Raw genomic sequence first — 20,305 nt, 5'->3', positions numbered from 1 at the left:
TCAGCTGACCCGCTGAGAGAGAGGAGGAGAGAGGGAGAGGGAGAGAAGGAGAGAAGGAGAGGAGGGGAGAAGGAGAGGAGGAGAGAGGGAGAGGGAGAGAAGGAGAGAAGGAGAGAAGGAGAGAAGGAGAGGAGGGGAGAAGGAGAGGAGGAGAGAAGGAGAGAAGGAGAGAAGGAGAGGAGGGGAGAAGGAGAGAGGGAGAGGAGGGGAGAAGGAGAGAAGGAGAGGAGGAGAGAGGGAGAGAAGGAGAGAAGGAGAGAAGGAGAGAGGGAGAGAGGAGAGGAGTCTATAGCAGCTTAAACTAGGAGCTGCAACACATATTCCTGATGATTTAATGATGTCCTTCAGTCCTGAATCCTGTTGTTTCTACTGTGTAACATGTTTAATATCTATAACATATATATATATATCTATAACATGTTTAATATATATAACATATATATATATATCTATAACATGTTTAATATCTATAACATGTTTAATATCTATAACATGTTAAATATATATAACATGTTTAATATCTATAACATATATAACTCATCTTCTCTGTCAGTGAGTCTAAAGCTCTATAAAGTCGAGGACTCTGCAGACTTTGAGCTCTACCTCTTTAAACAGAGGATGAGTCTGTGATGAAGTCATGAGCTCTGATTCACTGACTCTCTGACACACGACAGAAATTCTTGAGTTACACAATCCGGATGTTTCCCAGAATGCACCAGGACATGAAGCTCTCCATGAGTCCAGATGTTCTCAGTGGTTCTGGATGTTAGAACCTGCTCAGACAGTCTATGATGAGTGTGAAGTGTTTCTATAATTAACTAAAATATAAACACAACACTTATCATGAGCTGAACTCAAACATCTAAAACATTGTCTATAAACACTAAAGACCTTTTTCTCTCTAATATTATTCACACATCTGTCTGAATGTGTGTTAGTGAGATAATCCATCCAGCTCACAGGTGTGATATCAACATGCTGATTAGACAGCAGGAATATTACACAGGTGTGTGTTAGGCTGCACAATAACAACACTCTGAAATGTGCTGTTTGGCTTTATTGAGAGGGTCTGGGGGGGGGGGGGGTCAGACAACCAGTCAGTATCTGATGTGACCACCATTTGCCTAACCCTAACCTTTAACCCTAACCTTAACCTTTAACCCTAACCTTTAACCCTAACCTTTAACCCTAACCCTAACCCTACTAACCCATCTCCTTCACATAGAGTAGATCAGGTTGGTGAATGTTGGTCCTCTTCTATGTCTGTATGAAGTTGCTGGATATTGTTAACAATCACCAACCTGATCTATGTGAAGGAGATGTGTTAGCAGGGTTAGGGTTAAAGGTTAGGGTTAAAGGTTAGGGTTAAAGGTTAGGGTTAAAGGTTAGGGTTAAAGGTTAGGGTTAGGCAAATGATAGTCACACTGGATACTGACTGGTTTTCTGACCCTAACCCCACATGTCGATGTGTCTTTAGATAAATACTGAACCACGAATTTCTCCTGATGGCTGAACATGAATGTGTGAATGTATGAATGTATGAATGTGTGAATGTATGAATGTATGAATGTGTGAATGTATGAATGTATGAATGTGTGAATGTGTGAATGTATGAATGTATGAATGTGTGAATGTATGAATGTGTGAATGTATGAATGTATGAATGTATGAATGTATGAATGTATGAATGTATGAATGTGTGAATGTGTGAATGTGTGAATGTATGAATGTATGAATGTGTGAATGTGTGAATGTGTGTATAAACACGGCTCATCTCCAGCTCAGGGTTGTTTTGCTGAACTTTCTTCTTGTTCCCGTGTTGCAGTCGTCATGGAGACGAGCTGTCAAACTGCTGATGGAAGTTAAACACGCTCAGTTTCACTTCTTGTTTTTTAGAAACGCTCTGATTGTGAAACTCGATGACGTGAATCCTCAAACTGTCACATGAAGCTTCAATAAAAAACAAACAATAATCTGTTAATCTCTCATAAATCAGAACCTGAGTTTATCTCTGAGGCTCAGTAGCTGCAGCTCTGCAGGATCCTGCTGATCATCTGACTCTGATTCTAACATTATGACTGTTTGATGATTCAGCAGAAACAAACTGTTACGTGCTCATCTTCACCACCAGCAGCTCTGCTACTTCTTTAATTTATAAAATACATCCTGTAGATTCACTGCCCCCCCCCCCCCATCCCCCCCACCCCCCCCTGTGTACATGGAGTACTGCAGCGTCAGTTACTCTGCTCTCATCATACAGCCACAGATAGATGTTTAATGTGTCAGAACATCTGTAGTGACTTCCTGTATATAACAGAAACTTTATTTCACAGTTAATGTTGAATTTATTTTAAATCAACTTTCAAATCTAAAATCTAGTTTCACGTCCATCAGCTGTTTGTGTTCTTCTGACTCTGAATCACAACTCATTACACTCATTGGGGAACATTTGAGAACATTTGGGAACATTTGAGAACATTTGGGAACATTACAGTAGTTTCTGTAGTTTCTGTAGTTTTTGTAGTTTTTGTAGTTTCTGTAGTTTTTGTAGTTTCTGTAGTTTTTGTAGTGTCTGTAGTTTCTGTAGTTTTTGTAGTTTCTGTAGTTTTTGTAGTTTTTGTAGTTTCTGTAGTTTCAAAGCCGGCATCAACATAAACAGACCTTTACTTTGACAGTCAGAGGAAGTTGACTGAGCCTGTAAAAGATGGGAAGTTTTCACTTCAGTCATCTTCACTGCAGGTGATCACCATGACAACCCTCCTGCTGCCATGACGATGGGCAGCGCCGCCCACTTAGACCTTACCGGCCCTCAGGTTCAGCAGGAGGATCCGTGGAGGAAGCAGGTCCTGGATCTGCTGACTCAGATGGTCCAGGTCCAGAAGGAGACTGCAGTAGGACAGGCGGAGATCATCAGACTGCTCGGCACTCTGGAATCTCAGGTGGGTGCAGCTTAGATTAAACTCAGTTTAGGTTCAATTTAGATTAGTTTAGATTAGATTTAGTGTACATTTAGATTAGATTAGATTAAACTCAGTTTAGTTAAGTCTGGTTTAGTCTTAGTTTAGTCTGGTTTAGTCTTAGTTTAGTCTGGTTTAGTTTAGTCTTAGTTTAGTCTGGTTTAGTCTGGTTTAGTTTAGTCTTAGTTGAGTCTGGTTTAGTTTAGTCTTAGTTTAGTCTTAGTTTAGTCTGGTTTAGTTTAGTCTTAGTTGAGTCTGGTTTAGTTTAGTCTTAGTTTAGTCTGGTTTAGTTTAGTCTGGTTTAGTTTAGTCTTAGTTTAGTCTTCGTTGAGTCTGGTTTAGTTTAGTCTGGTTTAGTCTAGTCTGGTTTAGTTTAGTCTGGTTTATGTGCTGATGGTGTGCTGATGTGGTCTCAGGGTTCGCAGCAGATCCTGGATCTGCAGAATGTGGCTCGGCACCAGAGTCTGCTGGTAGAGAACCACCAGGCCTTACTGCTGCAGACGTCTCGCATCAGCTCCCACCTGCTGACACCTGTTCAGCCTGCCAGACAATGAGAGCCTCCCACCTGCTGACACCTGTTCAGCCTGCCAGACAATGAGAGCCTCTCACCTGCTGACACCTGTTCAGCCTGCCAGCCAATGAGAGCCTCCCACCTGCTGAGCCTTTGATCTGTTCTTTTTAAGCCAACCAATCAAATGCTGATAATCAAACCTTGTTTAATTTTATAAAATAATTTTGCTTCATAAATTACATTTTTTGTAACTGATAGAATTTAATGTTAATCAGCTGACTTCTTCTTCTCTCAAATAAAATCATGTTGAACAATTGACTGAGTACTTTGTTTCTGAATGCATCACATGAATGTAATAGTTAATAATGAATAACTGACAGTAACCTGTGAGGTTCCTCAGGGTTCCATTCTTGATCCTTTACAATGTAAAAACTAAACTAAACTAAACTAAACTGCACAGTGTCTGTACACTGCTGCTGTCAGGAAAACGCCACAGGAGGGTCAGAAACAGGACTACCAGCCGGCTCTCAGACCCCTGAACAATACAACAATACAACAATACAACAATACAACAGTACAACAGTACAACAATACAACAATAAAAAAATACAACAATACAACAATACAACAGTACAACAAAACAACAGTACAACAGTACAACACTACAACAATACAACAATACAACAGTACAATAATACAACACTACAACAGTACAACAATATAATAGTACAACAATACAACACTACAACAATACAACAGTACAACAAAACAACACTACAACAATACACCAATACAACAGTACAATAATACAACACTACAACAGTACAACACTACAACAGTACAACAACACAACAATACAACAGTACAACAATACAACAGTACAACACTACAACAATACAACAGTACAACAATACAACAGTACAACACTACAACAATACAACAGTACAACAATACAACAGTACAACACTACAACAATACAACAGTACAACAATACAACAGTACAACACTACAACAATACAACAGTACAACAATACAACAGTACAACAAAACAACACTACAACAATAAAAAAATACAACAATACAACAATACAACAGTACAACAAAACAACAGTACAACAGTACAACACTACAACAATACAACAGTACAACAAAACAACAAAACAACACTACAACAATACACCAATACAACAGTACAATAATACAACACTACAACAGTACAACAATATAATAGTACAACAATACAACACTACAACAATACAACAGTACAACAAAACAACACTACAACAATACACCAATACAACAGTACAATAATACAACACTACAACAGTACAACACTACAACAGTACAACAACACAACAATACAACAGTACAACACTACAACAATACAACAGTACAACAATACAACAGTACAACACTACAACAATACAACAGTACAACAATACAACAGTACAACAAAACAACACTACAACAATACACCAATACAACAGTACAATAGTACAACAATATAATAGTACAACAATACAACAGTACAACAACACAACAGTACAACAATACAACAGTACAACAATACACCAATACAACAGTACAATAGTACAACAATATAATAGTACAACAATACAACAGTACAACAACACAACAGTACAACAATACAACAGTACAACAATACACCAATACAACAGTACAATAGTACAACAATATAATAGTACAACAATACAACAGTACAACAATACAACAGTACAACACTACAACAGTACAACAATATAATAGTACAACAATACAACAGTACAACAACACAACAGTACAACAATACAACAGTACAACAATACATCAATACAACAACACAACAGTACAACAATACAACAGTACAACAATACACCAATACAACAGTACAATAGTACAATAATACAACAGTACAACAATACAACACTACAACAGTACAACAGTACAACACTACAACAATACAACAGTACAACAATACAACAAAACAACAATACACCAATACAACAATACACCAATACAACAGTACAATAGTACAATAATACAACAGTACAACAATACAACACTACAACAGTACAACAATACAACAGTACAATAATACAACAGTACAACACTACAACAATACAACAATACAACACTACAACAGTACAACAGTACAACACTACAACACTACAACAATACAACAAAACAAGAATACACCAATAAAACAGTACAATAATACAACAGTACAATAATACAACAGTACAACAGTACATCACTACAACAATATAACAGTACAACAATACAACACTACAACAATACAACAGTACAACAATACAACACTACAACAATACAACAGTACAACAATACAAAACTACAATAATACAACAGTACAACACTACACCAATAAAACAATACAACAGTACAACAATACAACAATACAACAGTACAACAATACAAAACTACAATAATACAACAGTACAACACTACAACAACACAACAGTACAATAATATAACAATAAAACACTACAATAATACAACAGTACAACACTACAACAATACAACATTACAACAATACAACAATACAACACTACAACAATACAACAATACAACAGTACAATAATACAACAGTACAACACTACAACAATACAACACTACAACAATACAACACTACAATAATACAACAGTACAACACTACAATAATACAACAGTACAACAATACAACACTACAATAATACAACAGCACAACAATACAAAAATACAACAGTACAACAATACAACAGTACAACAATTCAACAGTACAACACTACAACAGTACAACAATTCAACAGTACAACACTACAACAGTACAACAATACAACAGTACAACACTACAACAGTACAACAATTCAACAGTACAACACTACAACAGTACAACAATACAACACTACAACAATACAACAGTACAACACTACAACAATACAACAGTACAACAATACAACACTACAACAGTACAACACTACAATAATACAACAGTACAACAGTACAACACTACAACAGTACAATAATACAACAGTACAACAATACAAAAAAACAACAATACAACACTACAATAATACAACCATACAACAATACAACACTACAACAGTACAACAATACAACAGTACAACACTACAACAATACAACACTACAATAATACAACAGTACAACACTACAACAGTACAACACTACAACAGTACAACAATACAACAGTACAACAATACAACAGTACAACAATACAACACTACAATAATACAACCATACAACACTACAACAGTACAACACTACAACAGTACAACACTACAACAGTACAACAGTACAACAGTACACCAATACAACACTACAATAATACAACAGTACAACAGTACAACACTACAACAGTACAACACTACAACAGTACAACAATACAACAGTACAACAATACAACAGTACAACAATACAACACTACAATAATACAACCATACAACACTACAACAGTACAACACTACAACAGTACAACAGTACACCAATACAACAGTACAACAATACAACACTACAACAATACAACTCTACAATAATACAACAATACAACAATACAACAATACAACTCTACAATAATACAACAATACAACAATACAACACTACAACAATACAACACTACAACAATACAACAGTGGGGCTCGCAGGTGGTCGAGTGGTTAAGAGCGCATGCCATGTACGCAGTGGACCCCGGTTCGAGTCCCGGCCGGCGGACCCTTCTGCATGTCACACCCCCCTCTCTCTCCCGTAATTTCCTGTCTCTCTACTTTCAAATAAAGGCGTCTATGCCAGAGAAAATCTTTTTTTTTTTAAAAACAATACAACACTACAACAACACAACAGTACAACAACAGTACAAGACTACAACACTACAACAATACAATAATACAACAATACAACAATACAACACTACAACAATACAACAGTACAACACTACAACAATACAACACTACAACAACACAACAATACAACTGGCTGGCTGGGGTCTGTGTGGAGTTTACATGTTCTCTTCGTGCCTGTGGGTTCTTTCCAGGTTCTCCAGGTTCTCCGTCTTCCTCCCACAGACCAAGAACATGCAGTTCAGGTTATTGGAGACTCTAAATTGCCCGTAGGTGTGAATGGTTGTTTGTCTCCATGTGAGCCCTGTGATTGGCTGGCCACCTGTCCAGGTGTATACTCCGCCTCTCACACAATGACAGCTGGGATTGGCTGCGGCCATATGTAGGATGAACAGTTTGTAAGATGAATGAACGAACAACTCTTTTATCTTTTATTTAGCTTAATTTTATTCTCTTTTTACTTTTTAATTCTAATCTGTTGTTGTTGTGTGTGAGGAGAGCAGTAGTCTGAATATACTACACCTGTGATGTGGTCCCTCTGTGTGTTTCAGAACCCCCTCCTCCGTCTATCCAGCTGAATTCAGACCTCCTGCCGAATCAAACTGAGACGGTCCTGACTCCCGGCTCTGCCTTCACCCTCAGTTGCCATGGTAACGGTTCAGTCCACTGGTCGGTCACTGCGTTCCGCTTCCTGTACAACAATGAGCTGCCCAACCCTCTGGAGGTCAGAAGCTCGGAGCCCAGACACACTGGGACGTACCGCTGTGGGTACACCAACCGCAGCCTGGAGCACCTGGACACCTGGGTCCACCTGTACGTCACAGGTGAGTAAATCCAGGAGCAGCACCAGGGGACACGGCCCTTCCCAAACATTACTCAACACTGTTGCTTTCACTTCATTGATCACAAGACACCTCCTCTACCCGCTGCTCCTCTACCCGCTGCTCCTTTACCTGCTGCTCCTCTACCTGCTCCTCTACCCGCTGCTCCTCTACCTGCTGCTCCTCTACCTGCTTCTCTACCCGCTGCTCCTCTACCTGCTGCTCCTCTACCTGCTTCTCTACCCGCTGCTCCTCTACCTGCTTCTCTACCCGCTGCTCCTTTACCTGCTGCTTCTCTACCTGCTCCTCTACCTGCTGCTCCTCTACCTGCTTCTCTACCCGCTGCTCCTCTACCCGCTGCTCGTCTACCTGCTTCTCTACCCGCTGCTCCTCTACCTGCTCCTCTACCTGCTGCTCCTTTACCTGCTGCTCCTCTACCTGCTTCTCTACCCGCTGCTCCTCTACCTGCTGCTCCTCCTCTACCCGCTGCTCCTCTACCTGCTGCTCCTCTACCTGCTTCTCTACCTGCTGCTCCTCCTCTACCTGCTGCTCCTCCTCTACCTGCTCCTCCTCTACCCGCTGCTCCTCTACCTGCTGCTCCTCTACCCGCTGCTCCTCTACCTGCTGCTCCTCTACCCGCTCCTCTACCCGCTGCTCCTCTACCTGCTGCTCCTCCTCTACCTGCTGCTCCTCTACCCGCTGCTCCTCTACCCGCTCCTCTACCCGCTGCTCCTCTACCTGCTGCTCCTCCTCTACCCGCTGCTCCTCTACCCGCTGCTCCTCTACCCGCTGCTCCTCTACCTGCTGCTCCTCTACCCGCTCCTCTACCCGCTGCTCCTCTACCTGCTGCTCCTCCTCTACCTGCTGCTCCTCTACCCGCTGCTCCTCTACCCGCTGCTCCTCTACCCGCTCCTCTACCCGCTGCTCCTCTACCTGCTGCTCCTCCTCTACCTGCTGCTCCTCTACCCGCTGCTCCTCTACCTGCTGCTCCTCTACCTGCTCCTCTACCTGCTGCTCCTCTACCTGCTGCTCCTCCTCTACCTGCTGCTCCTCTACCCGCTGCTCCTCTACCTGCTGCTCCTCTACCCGCTGCTCCTCTACCTGCTGCTCCTCTACCTGCTGCTCCTCTACTTGCTGCTCCTCCTCTACCTGCTGCTCCTCTACCCGCTCCTCTACCCGCTGCTCCTCTACCTGCAACATGTAATCTTCTGTATTTTGGTATTTCACACTGCCTTTAACCCCCTTCTCTGTCAGACCACTCCACCATGTTCGTGACGCCCAAGAGTCAACCCCCCACCTTCAAAGAGGGGGAAGACTTCCTGTTCATGTGTCTAGTGACCGACCCGTCCGTCACTAACCTGAACCTCCAATTAAAGGGCAGCGACGGGGGGGTCCTGCCCACCGGTATGAACGTGACCTTTGACCCCCACCGAGGAGCGCTGATCCACCGGCTGCAGACAACGTTTAAAGGGCAGTACGCCTGCTGTGGGATGAAGGACGGGAGACAGGTGGAGTCCGAAGCTGTACACCTGCTGGTGCTGCCCAGTAAGACCTGTCTGTCTGTCTTTCTACCCGTCTGTCTGTCTGTCTATCTGTTTGTCTATCTACCTGTCTAACAGTCACCTGTCTGTCTCTCTACCTGTCTGTCTGCAGGGCTTCCTGCTCCCTTGGTGTCAGTCAGCCAACAGGAAGTGGTTCTTCTGGCAGGTGAACGGTTTGAGGTCACCTGTCTGGCCAGTAACCCCACCCACTCCTACAGCGTCGACTGGACAAGCCCCGATAAACAGGTGAGGGGTCAGAGGTCACCTGATCCAGGTTGGGTGTCTTGATAATAATAATAATATAATGCATTTTATTTAAAGGCGCCTTTAACAATTTAAATCAGGTAACATTGATTAGTAAAATTATACAAAGATAAATAAATAAATATATATGGATGTGATTACATAGTCAGTTTGAGACAGAGTATGTCACTCTATATGTGCGTTTTCAGGCGGTATTCAAAGGTGGAGACAGAGTCAGAAATGTGAATGTTTGGTGGAGGAGAGTTCCTGCGGCGGGGGGCAGATAGGGCAAGAGGGATGTGGTCTATAGAGAGAGTTCTGATTCTGGTCTAGACCAGAAGGATGGATGGTGTAGGATGGTGTAGGATGGAATAAGATGGCGAAGGATGCTGCAGTTTGGTTTAGGATGGTGCAGGATGGAGTAGGATGGTGTAGGATGGTGCAGTTTGGTTTAGGATGGAGTAGGATGGTGTAGGATGGTGCAGTAGGATGGTGTAAGATGGTGTAGAATGGTGCAGGATTGTGTAGAATGGTGCAGGATTGTGTAGGATGGTGCATAAGGATGGTGTAGGATGGTGTAGAGTAGTGCAGGTTGGTGTAGGTTGGTGTAGGGTGGTGTAGGTTGGTGTAGGATGGTGCAGTAGGATGGTGTAGGATGGTGCAGGTTGGTGTAGGAAGATATAGGATGGTGCAGGTTGGTGTAGGTTGGTGTAGGATGGTGCAGGTTGGTGTAGGTTGGTGTAGGATGGTGTAGGATGGTGTAGGTTGGTGTAGGATGGTGTAGGATGGTGTAAGTGAGGGACGGAGTACATGGAAGTATGCAGAGTAACATTATTGATGTGGGCTTCGAAGGATAAAGTGCTGTCCAGGATGAGACCCAGACTCTTTCCCTTAGGAGAGGAAAGGTGGAATAGTTCATGGTCATGGAGAAAGTGTTGAGTGTTGCTAAGGTGCTGTCAGGGCGAGGTAGTTGTAATGTCTGTTTGGTAGGTTTTGTATCTTGTCTACTTCCTGTTTTATTTTGAAGTGTGTATGTTTTCCCTTGTGTAGCTTCTTTCCCTCCTGTTGATTGCCTCTCTTCCCCTCATGTGATACACCTGTGTCTCGTTAACTCCCAGTCTATATATGTGGTGCGTTCTTTCCCTTCCGTGCCAGCTTTCTGTCGACGTGCCAGCGTCTGTTTATTGTTATTGACCAATTTTGTTTGTCGGATTCTGAGTTTTCGGCCAGAGTTTTGTACTTATGCCCTGTGAATTGGATTTCCTGTTTTTTTACTAGTTTGGACTGATTAAACAGCGTGAGAACTCTTCTTCCTTGTGTCCCTGTCTCTGCATTCTGAGTCCACCTGGTCTGTGCCTGATAGGTGAATCTGGTACCGATGAGGAGGACCTCAGTTTAATAAAAGTTGAGTGACAACCAGGATTTAATATCCAGTAAGCAGTGGGACAACGCTGTGGGTGGCAGAGTGGAGGTAGACTTAGTGGAGAGATAGAGCTGCGTATCATCAGCGTAACAGTGAGTTGAATATGAAATCTCCTGAGATTGTGACCAAGAGCCAGAAGATAAATAATGAACAGCAGGCGGCCGAGGACAGAGTCCTGGGGAACACCACTAGAGACTGGAGAGGAGCCGGATCTCAGGTTCTTGAGTTGAACGAACTGTGTGCGGCCAGAGAGATCTGATCTGAACCAAGCCAGAGGCACAGAAACCAGACTGCAGGTTAGGGTTAGGGACAGGTCAGAGGTCAGTGATCAATGATGCTGATTGGTTGTTTGTTTCCAGGTGAGCATCACCTCCAGCAGTCACTATGTCAACAACCATGTGTACATCAACAAAACGCTGACTGTAGCCTCCGTCAGTCTGACTCACAGCGGAGCCTACACCTGTACCGCTGACAACAAGGAGGCAGTCGGCACGGCAACCACACACCTCCGAGTTCTGGGTAAGACGATGACATCACATACGATGACATCACAGATTAATTATCCTGTTCTGAACGTTATCTTGTTCTCACAGATCGTCCGTACCTGAAGATCTACCTGAAGCAACATGCTAACGCTAACACCAGGGAGGCCTCGGTTGTTAACGTTAGCAGCATGTCGATGGAAGGGGAGCGTGTTGTTAACGTTAGCAGCATGTCGATGGAAGGGGAACGTGATGCTAACGTAAGCAGCATGTCGATGGAAGGGGAGCTTGATGCTAACGTAAGCAGCATGTCGATGGAAGGAGAGCTGGTTGCTAACGTTAGCACGAACACAAATACTAACATCAGCAGCAGCAGCAAGACGGAGGTTAACGAAGCCCAAGACGTGATGCTAACGTTTGTGATGGAGGCATATCCTCCAATCAGAAACCAGCGCTGGGTGACACCAACACACGTCAACAACACGGTTTATCAGGAGAGCTACACCGCTAACGGCTACAGGTTAGCATGCTAAAGGCTACAAGTTAGCGTCACTAACAGCTAAAATACACTGCCGAAAAATGTACGAAATCTCACTGGTGAGTTTTGGTTTAGTTAAGGTGGTATTGTTGCATTTAGCTTAGTTAAGGTGGTATTGTTGCGTTAAGCTTAGTTAAGGTGGTATGTTTCATGCTGCAGGTCGGAGGCCATGCTGCTGCTGCGGCGGGTCCGTCAGGTAGACAGAGGTCGGTACTCGTTCCACTTCTCCAACTCGTTCTTCAGCGGCTCCATGAACATCGACCTCCGAATCTACCGTAAGATAATCTTCCTCCTCCTCCTCCTCTTCCTCCTCCTCCTCCTCCTCCTCTTCCTCCCAGCTGTAACCGTTCCTGTCTGCAGACGCTTCAGTCGGTAGTTTCTTTAAAGCTTCTTCATGTCTTTATTTTTCTGTGTTCAGTAAATAAAGACAATAAATTGGGTTCTTTCAGGTTCTCCGAGTGTTCTCATCAGTCTGGAGAACGGCAGTCTGACCTGCAGCAGCTCGGGTTACCCCCCCCCCTCCGTCCTCTGGCTCACCTGCCCCGGCCTCAGAGACACGTACGTATTAACCAGCCAATCAGCTGTCGGTCAGGGCGGGGCTACAGGACACTAACATGACCTCCTCTGCAGGTGTGGAAACGTGTCCACCTATCAGGTCTCCCCTACTGATGTGACATCACAGGAGGAGGAGGAGGAGGAGGGGGAGGTGGTGAGGAAGCACCTGCCTCTCCCTCTGTCACCTGGTGATGATGTCACAGTGGAGTGTGTCGCTGATAACTTCGTGGGACATTCACGTAAAGTCTTCAATCTTCGTAAGAGTCTAAACGTTTTGTATTAGAAAAACCTGAACATGTCACAGAATATAATCAATACATTATTATAAATCCAGAATCAGTCACTTTAAATGAAATATAAACATGTTGTTCACTCAGCTGATGAGGAATAAAAGCGTTCTGGTATCTTCCTGTTCTGAGTGTTTTTTGTGAGGCTCAGCTTTGGGTTTGTTTTGAATGATTTGACTCCTGAAGCGTCTCAGAGCTCCAGGTCGGCTCTGTTCTGATCTATCAGCTGCTCTACTGTTCAGCCTCTACAGGGGAACCGCCCACGCTCCTCACGCCCGCTCTGATTGGTGCTCTGGCTGCTGCCGCCTTCCTGTTCCTGCTCCTATTGGTCGTCTCCTACAAGTGGAGACAGGTGCGTGTTTCATACGTGAAGAACAGACGTTCAACACCACGTTCAACACCACGTCACCCTGCTGACCCTCTTCTCCTCCTTCTTCTTCTTCTTCTCTCAGAAACCTAAATATGAGATCCGCTGGAAGATCATCGAGAGCAGCGACGGGAACAGCTACACCTTTGTTGACCCCACCCAGCTGCCGTACAACTATAAGTGGGAGTTCCCCCGCGACCATCTCCGCCTCGGTATGATGAGTTCATACTGCCTTAAACCTGAAGATTGATTGGTTGGTTGGTTGGTTGGCTGGTTGGTTGATTGGTTGGCTGGTTGGTTGATTGGTTGGTTGGTTTGTTGATTGGTTGGTTGGTTGTTTTTCCTCTGACCCTCCATCTGTTTCTACAGGAGCTGTTTTGGGTTCGGGGGCGTTCGGGAAGGTGGTCGAGGCGACGGCGTACGGGCTGGGAACCGACGACAACGTCACCAGAGTCGCCGTGAAGATGCTGAAACGTCAGTCGATCGTCGTCATGACAACGTGACCGTTTAATGTTACCTGTGGTTACCTGAGCTTCACTGTGAATCTCGTCTCTTGTGTTAACAGCGAGCGCTCACTCGGAGGAGAGGGAAGCTCTGATGTCAGAGCTGAAGATCCTCAGCCATCTTGGTTACCATGAAAACATCGTCAACCTGCTGGGCGCCTGCACCCGAGGAGGTGACGACGGCCCCCGTTCTTAATGATCACAGTTAATTCATGCTGGCAGCTTGTTGTTCTGACGTCGTCTCTTCGTCAGGTCCCATGCTGATGATCACTGAGTACTGTAGCCATGGCGACCTGCTCAACTTCCTGCGGGGACACGCTCACGACTTCATGGCATCCATTCTGAGTGTGGATGAAGTGGAGGGAGAAGCTTTCTATAAGAACATGACCTCCCAGCACGCCCGGCTCAGGAGGTCCGAAATTATTTACTATTTAATATGAATGAATCAGTCAGAACCTGCACAGGTAACCGCAGGATGTGACTGTATGTTTATATAAATTAATACGTTGTGTGAGTTTAATCATGTCTAATAAATGGCATTAAACATTAAACATAAATCAAACAATGATTTTACAGATAATAACAAGACGAGATCCTTGAAATGATCAGTTGTTCATTATTAATCATTAATTAGTTTAATTAGTCACATTTATAGAAAGTTTAATTCAAATGTAGAAATATGATCATTTATCATCACGTCTGAATTAATCAATTATTGAACAAATGAGTCAATTAAAAGAAAATCAACATTTTAGTAATTGATGAATCAGCACAAACTTTCTGCTTTTTTTTTTTTTACAGTAAAGTCGATTAATTCTAATCAACATTTTTTATACGTTTTACAAACTGTTAATGAATCAAAGACAATAATCATCGGGTTCATTAACAGTTCAGTGTAGAAAGAAAACGATTAATTGGCTGATGATTCCCTCGAGTGATTCCTGACGGCCAATCATAGTCCTGACAGTGTCGTTACAACCCGACACCTGTTATGATGTCACCTGTTATGATGTCACCTGTTATGATGTCAACTGTTATGATGTCAACTGTGATGTCACTGTGTGTGTGTTGCAGTGACAGTGGGATCTCCTGCTGTTCAGAGTATCAGGAGATGCAACCGATACTGAGTCCAGGACAAGAACACCTGGGTAACAACCTGATGCACCTGAACATACCAGAACACACCTGAACACACCATGAACACACCTGATGCACCATGAACACACCTGAACACACCATGAACACACCTGATGCACCATGAACACACCTGAACACACCTGATACACCTGAACACACCTGATACACCTGAACACATCATGAACTCACCTGTCTGTGTCTCTCAGGTGTGCAGAAGGACAGTCTGTCTGTCGGTGCCCTCATGAGGTTTTCCTACCAGGTGGCTCAGGGTCTGGACTTCCTGTCCACACGAAATGTAAGAAAACACACACACACACAAACACACACACACACACACACACACACACACACACACACACACACACACACACTCACCTGTGTACCTGTGTGTGTGTGTGTGTGTGTGTGTCAGTGTATCCATAGAGACGTGGCAGCGAGGAACGTGCTGCTGACTGATCGTCGTGTTGCAAAGATCTGTGACTTCGGTTTAGCGAGAGACATCTGCAACGACGACAACTACATCGTCCAGGGCAACGTGAGTAAACAACAACCTCTGTACCTGTGTGTACCTGTGTGTGTACCTGTGTGTGTACCTGTGTGTGTACCTGTGTGTGCACCTGTGTGTGTACCTGTGTATATACCTATGTGTGTACCTGAGTGTGTACCTGTGTGTGTACCTGTGTGTGCACCTGTGTGTGCACCTGTGTGTACCTCTGTGTGTACCTGTGTATATTACCTGTGTGTACCTGTGTGTACCTGTGTGTATACCTGTGTATACCTGTGTGTACCTGTGTGTACCTGTGTGTACCTGAGTGTACCTGTGTGTATACCTGAGTGTACCTGTGTGTGTACCTGAGTGTCTACCTGTGTGTACCTGTGTGTACCTGAGTGTGTACCTGTGTGTAGCTGTGTGTACCTGTGTACCTGTGTGTACCTGTGTATACCAGTGTACCTGTGTGTATACCTGTGTGTGTACCTGTGTATACCTGTGTATACCTGTGTGTGTACCTGTGTGTGTACCTGAGTGTGTACCTGTGTATATACCTGTGTGTGTACCTGAGTGTGTACCTGAGTGTGTACCTGTGTGTGTACCTGAGTGTGTACCTGTGTATATACCTGTGTGTGTACCTGAGTGTGTACCTGTGTGTGTACCTGAGTGTGTACCTGTGTGTACCTGAGTGTGTACCTGTGTATATACCTGTGTGTGTACCTGTGTGTGTACCTGAGTGTGTACCTGTGTGTACCTGAGTGTGTACCTGTGTGTACCTGTGTATATTACCTGTATGTACCTGTGTATATACCTGTGTGTACACCTGTGTATATTACCTGTGTGTGTACCTGTGTGTACCTGTGTATATTACCTGTGTGTACACCTGAGTGTGTACCTGTGTGCAGGCGCGGCTCCCAGTGAAGTGGATGGCTCCTGAGAGCATCTTCCAGTGTGTGTACACCGTGCAGAGCGACGTCTGGTCCTACGGAGTCTTACTGTGGGAGATCTTCTCTCTGGGTAACCATGGCAACAATATTCACCAAAATATACAAACACAGTCAGAGTGGACCAACATGCATGAAACAGTATGTGTGTGTGTGTGTGTGTGTGTGTTTTCAGGTAAGAGTCCCTACCCAAACGTTGCCGTGGATACCAACTTCTACAAGATGATCAAAGATGGCCGCCACATGGCTCAGCCAGACTTCGCTCCGGCAGAGATGTGAGTGTTAATAAAGTTATTTTAAATATAACAGAGTCCTGCTCTGTCCATGAGTGTTAATAAAGTTATTTTAAATATAACAGAGTCCTGCGCTGTCCATGTGTGTTAATAAAGTTATTTGACCCTCAGGTATCAGCTGATGACGCTCTGCTGGAGTTTTGAGCCGACCGACAGACCCACCTTCAAGATGATTGGTCAGCTGATCGACAGGCTCCTCCCAGCATCCAATGAAACGTCACCACATCACAGCGAGCAGGTGAGGACCAATCAGAGATCAGAAAGCATAAGTAGTTGATCTGACTGATCAATAAATGTGATTAAACCTTGATTGATGTGTCAGAGAGCAGAGAGAGAGACCACTAAACATCTATCACACTATATCATGTCCTATTTTACCTCAGACATGAAAACATAACATAGCAATAATGATGGAAATGTATTTAATGTAAAGGTAAAATGAGCAGAGCTTTATGGAGCTGTTGGGTTTATTGTAGAACCATTAGAGCCATCAGAACCATCAGAACCATCAGAACCATCAGAACCATTAGAACCATCAGTCTTCACTGCTACATCATAACATCCTCATAACTATCTTATTACAACTATTACAACTATTAACTATTCATTTCACTAAAACACATGGCCATAGATACGGCTCATTATAACTATTAACCCTTGTGTTAGGAGCCCCCTGGTGGTGGACTGGTTACAGTGCACATCCCAAATATACACAGACAACATTTATAACATCTGGACAAAAATATAACATTAAAATATTTTAATTAATGTGAGTTTTGAGCCATTTTAGGAAAAGAATAAAAGACATTTTGACCTGAACAGAATGAAAGAGTTACCGGTACCTGAACGCATCGTTTGTCCTCAGCTGACCTACAGGAACATCGACGAGTGCAGAGAAGAAGAAGAGGAAGAGGAAGAGGAGGAGGCGACGATGAAGAACATCTACCAGCTGTCATGAAGCTCTCGTCCAATCAGAGCGCTCGTTGGATCGACATTTCTCAGTTTTTTATACCGGATCAAATGATTGGTCGTCAGGACTGATGACATCACAGCGACGTCGCTAACTCATCATATTTCTGACATTTTATATTTTTAATAAAAATATTTTTATCAAACCAAACAAACATTTAAATATTGAAGCGACTACACTGTAAAAATGATTAAAGTCATTTCACCAAACTAAATGTTTTAATGTTAAATTACAACATGATGCTGTTGTTATTGTTTTAAAACTCTTCATTAAGATAAACTTTACTTTCACTTTAAATCATCTGTAATTATCTAAAAGAACACTGAACGCTTCATGTTGCATTTTTATTTCCACGGGAATAAAAACCTGATAGTTTAAAGTTGTTTTTTATCTCATTTAAACACAAAGAATGATGACTGTGTAAATGTTTTATTGTTTATTTTTAGCCACATCAGCTTCAGTCCAACTTTACTGAACCCAGAACTTCCCTACGGAAGCCCGGAGAGGCCAGAAAGGGTTATGAAACATTACTGTCATCAACTGAGAATGATAATTATAAATTATAAACTATAAACTATAAACTAACTATAACTAACAAAAGTAAGACTGAATGCTCCTGAAAATGTCAAATGGTTTCCTGGTCTCCATGGTAACCAGAGTGAATGTAATATTTAGAACAATTGTATTCCATTACCTTTATTTAATATAAAGTTATAATGTAAGATCATGCCAAACTAGTTGATATGGTGTTTTATTGACAATTTACTGTTTTTAAGCAAGTTGAATTATTTGGTACAAAGTTTTTATGGTTACACCACTTAGACATTTTCACCATAATCCTCTAATATATTCTCTCTAAATGGATTAAAAGCAGAAATGTGATGCTGGGTCCACAAAAAAAGAATGTGTGAAGTTATTCATACGTTTATTTTATCATTTTAACCCTTTAAATTTAAACTAAACATCACTGTCCCAGATATAAACAAATAATAATAATAACTAAGATGATATTTGACTGACTGTATGTTTATAGTGGTGCTGCCTCCTCCGTCCATTACAGCTACAGCCAGTTATAATACGTTATATTTATATTTACAGTTGTTTTTAGAGGCTACTTCACCCTCTTGTGGCTGAAAGTAGAATTACAACAACAGACACTTAAAATGATCCCGACTGTTTCACAGATTAATAAAAATAAAGATTATTCTGTCAACATCTGTTATTAAACCATAAACTGGCTCCTCTGGGCTTCCGTACAACACTGAATTATTTTCTAACAGCCAACCTCTGTTTAACTTCCCATGTTACTGATTGAGTCAGTGATGTTTCTACATTATAACAGCTGCAGGTTCAGGAGTCGCTTTACTTTGAAAGGACATCAAATATAATAAATAACTGTTGTAAAAACCCAACATGTGTAAAATGATCCTGATTGTTATTCTTCACATTTTGCTGTTAAAGTTTTTAACGATTGAAACATTTAATCGATATTTGTTTTAATGATCTCATTATAATCTAATGTTCTCTGCTGTGATTGGTCAGATTTGTTTTTTACTGTTTTTATGAGTGTGTGAAAATAAATTCAGAGTTTTAATCAGACTGAAGTTTGAAGTGTTGAGTGTTTCAGGGTGGAACCGTTCACTTTATCTGCTGCTGAACTTTAGATCCTCATAAAGCTGAAACCTTTAACCCGTTAACCCTTCATCTACTAGTACTCTGATACTCTACTGCAGACATGTACCAATACCCTTAAAGTACTACAGTAAAAGTACTGCAGTATTATGAGCGATGTAGTATGCAGTATTACAGTAAAAGTACTGCAGTATTATGAGCGATGTAGTATGCAGTATTACAGTAAAAGTACTGCAGTATTATGAGCGATGTAGTATGCAGTATTACAGTAAAAGTACTGCAGTATTATGAGTGATGCAGTATGCAGTATTACAGTAAAAGTACTGCAGTATTATGAGTGATGTAGTATGCAGTATTACAGTAAAAGTACTGCAGTATTATAGTGATGTAGTATGCAGTATTACAGTAAAAGTACTGCAGTATTATAGTGATGTAGTATGCAGTATTACAGTAAAAGTACTGCAGTATTATAGTGATGTAGTATGCAGTATTACAGTAAAAGTACTGCAGTATTATAGTGATGTAGTATGCAGTATTACAGTAAAAGTACTGCAGTATTATGAGTCATGTAGTATGCAGTATTACAGTAAAAGTACTGCAGTATTATGAGTGATGTAGTATGCAGTATTACAGTAAAAGTACTGCAGTATTATGAGTGATGTAGTATGCAGTATTACAGTAAAGTACTGCAGTATTATGAGCGATGTAGTATGCAGTATTACAGTAAAAGTACTGCAGTATTATAGTGATGTAGTATGCA

General features: G+C 42.2%; 1 protein-coding gene across 1 annotated transcript; it reads left to right on the top strand.

Annotated features, from left to right (window-relative positions):
• Window positions 1-7,706: 7,706 nt before the first annotated feature.
• csf1rb (colony stimulating factor 1 receptor, b) lies at window positions 7,707-18,086 on the top strand. The gene is made up of 21 exons (XM_062432621.1): window positions 7,707-7,713; window positions 7,871-8,143; window positions 9,395-9,685; window positions 9,794-9,927; window positions 11,707-11,866; window positions 11,941-12,349; window positions 12,527-12,642; window positions 12,817-12,925; window positions 12,998-13,179; window positions 13,452-13,561; window positions 13,662-13,788; window positions 13,946-14,050; window positions 14,142-14,252; window positions 14,332-14,491; window positions 15,154-15,227; window positions 15,423-15,511; window positions 15,629-15,751; window positions 16,612-16,723; window positions 16,826-16,925; window positions 17,055-17,181; window positions 17,809-18,086. The coding sequence occupies exons 1-21, from the start codon at window positions 7,707-7,709 to the stop codon at window positions 17,899-17,901; spliced, it is 3,012 nt and encodes a 1,003-aa protein (XP_062288605.1). The 3' UTR covers window positions 17,902-18,086.
• Window positions 18,087-20,305: the final 2,219 nt, after the last annotated feature.

Source organism: Scomber scombrus, chromosome 14 (assembly GCF_963691925.1).
Source record: "Scomber scombrus chromosome 14, fScoSco1.1, whole genome shotgun sequence".
Classification (NCBI taxonomy): domain Eukaryota; kingdom Metazoa; phylum Chordata; class Actinopteri; order Scombriformes; family Scombridae; genus Scomber; species Scomber scombrus.
Note: the sequence above shows the minus strand (reverse complement) of the source record. Positions and strands in the feature narration are given on the sequence as shown.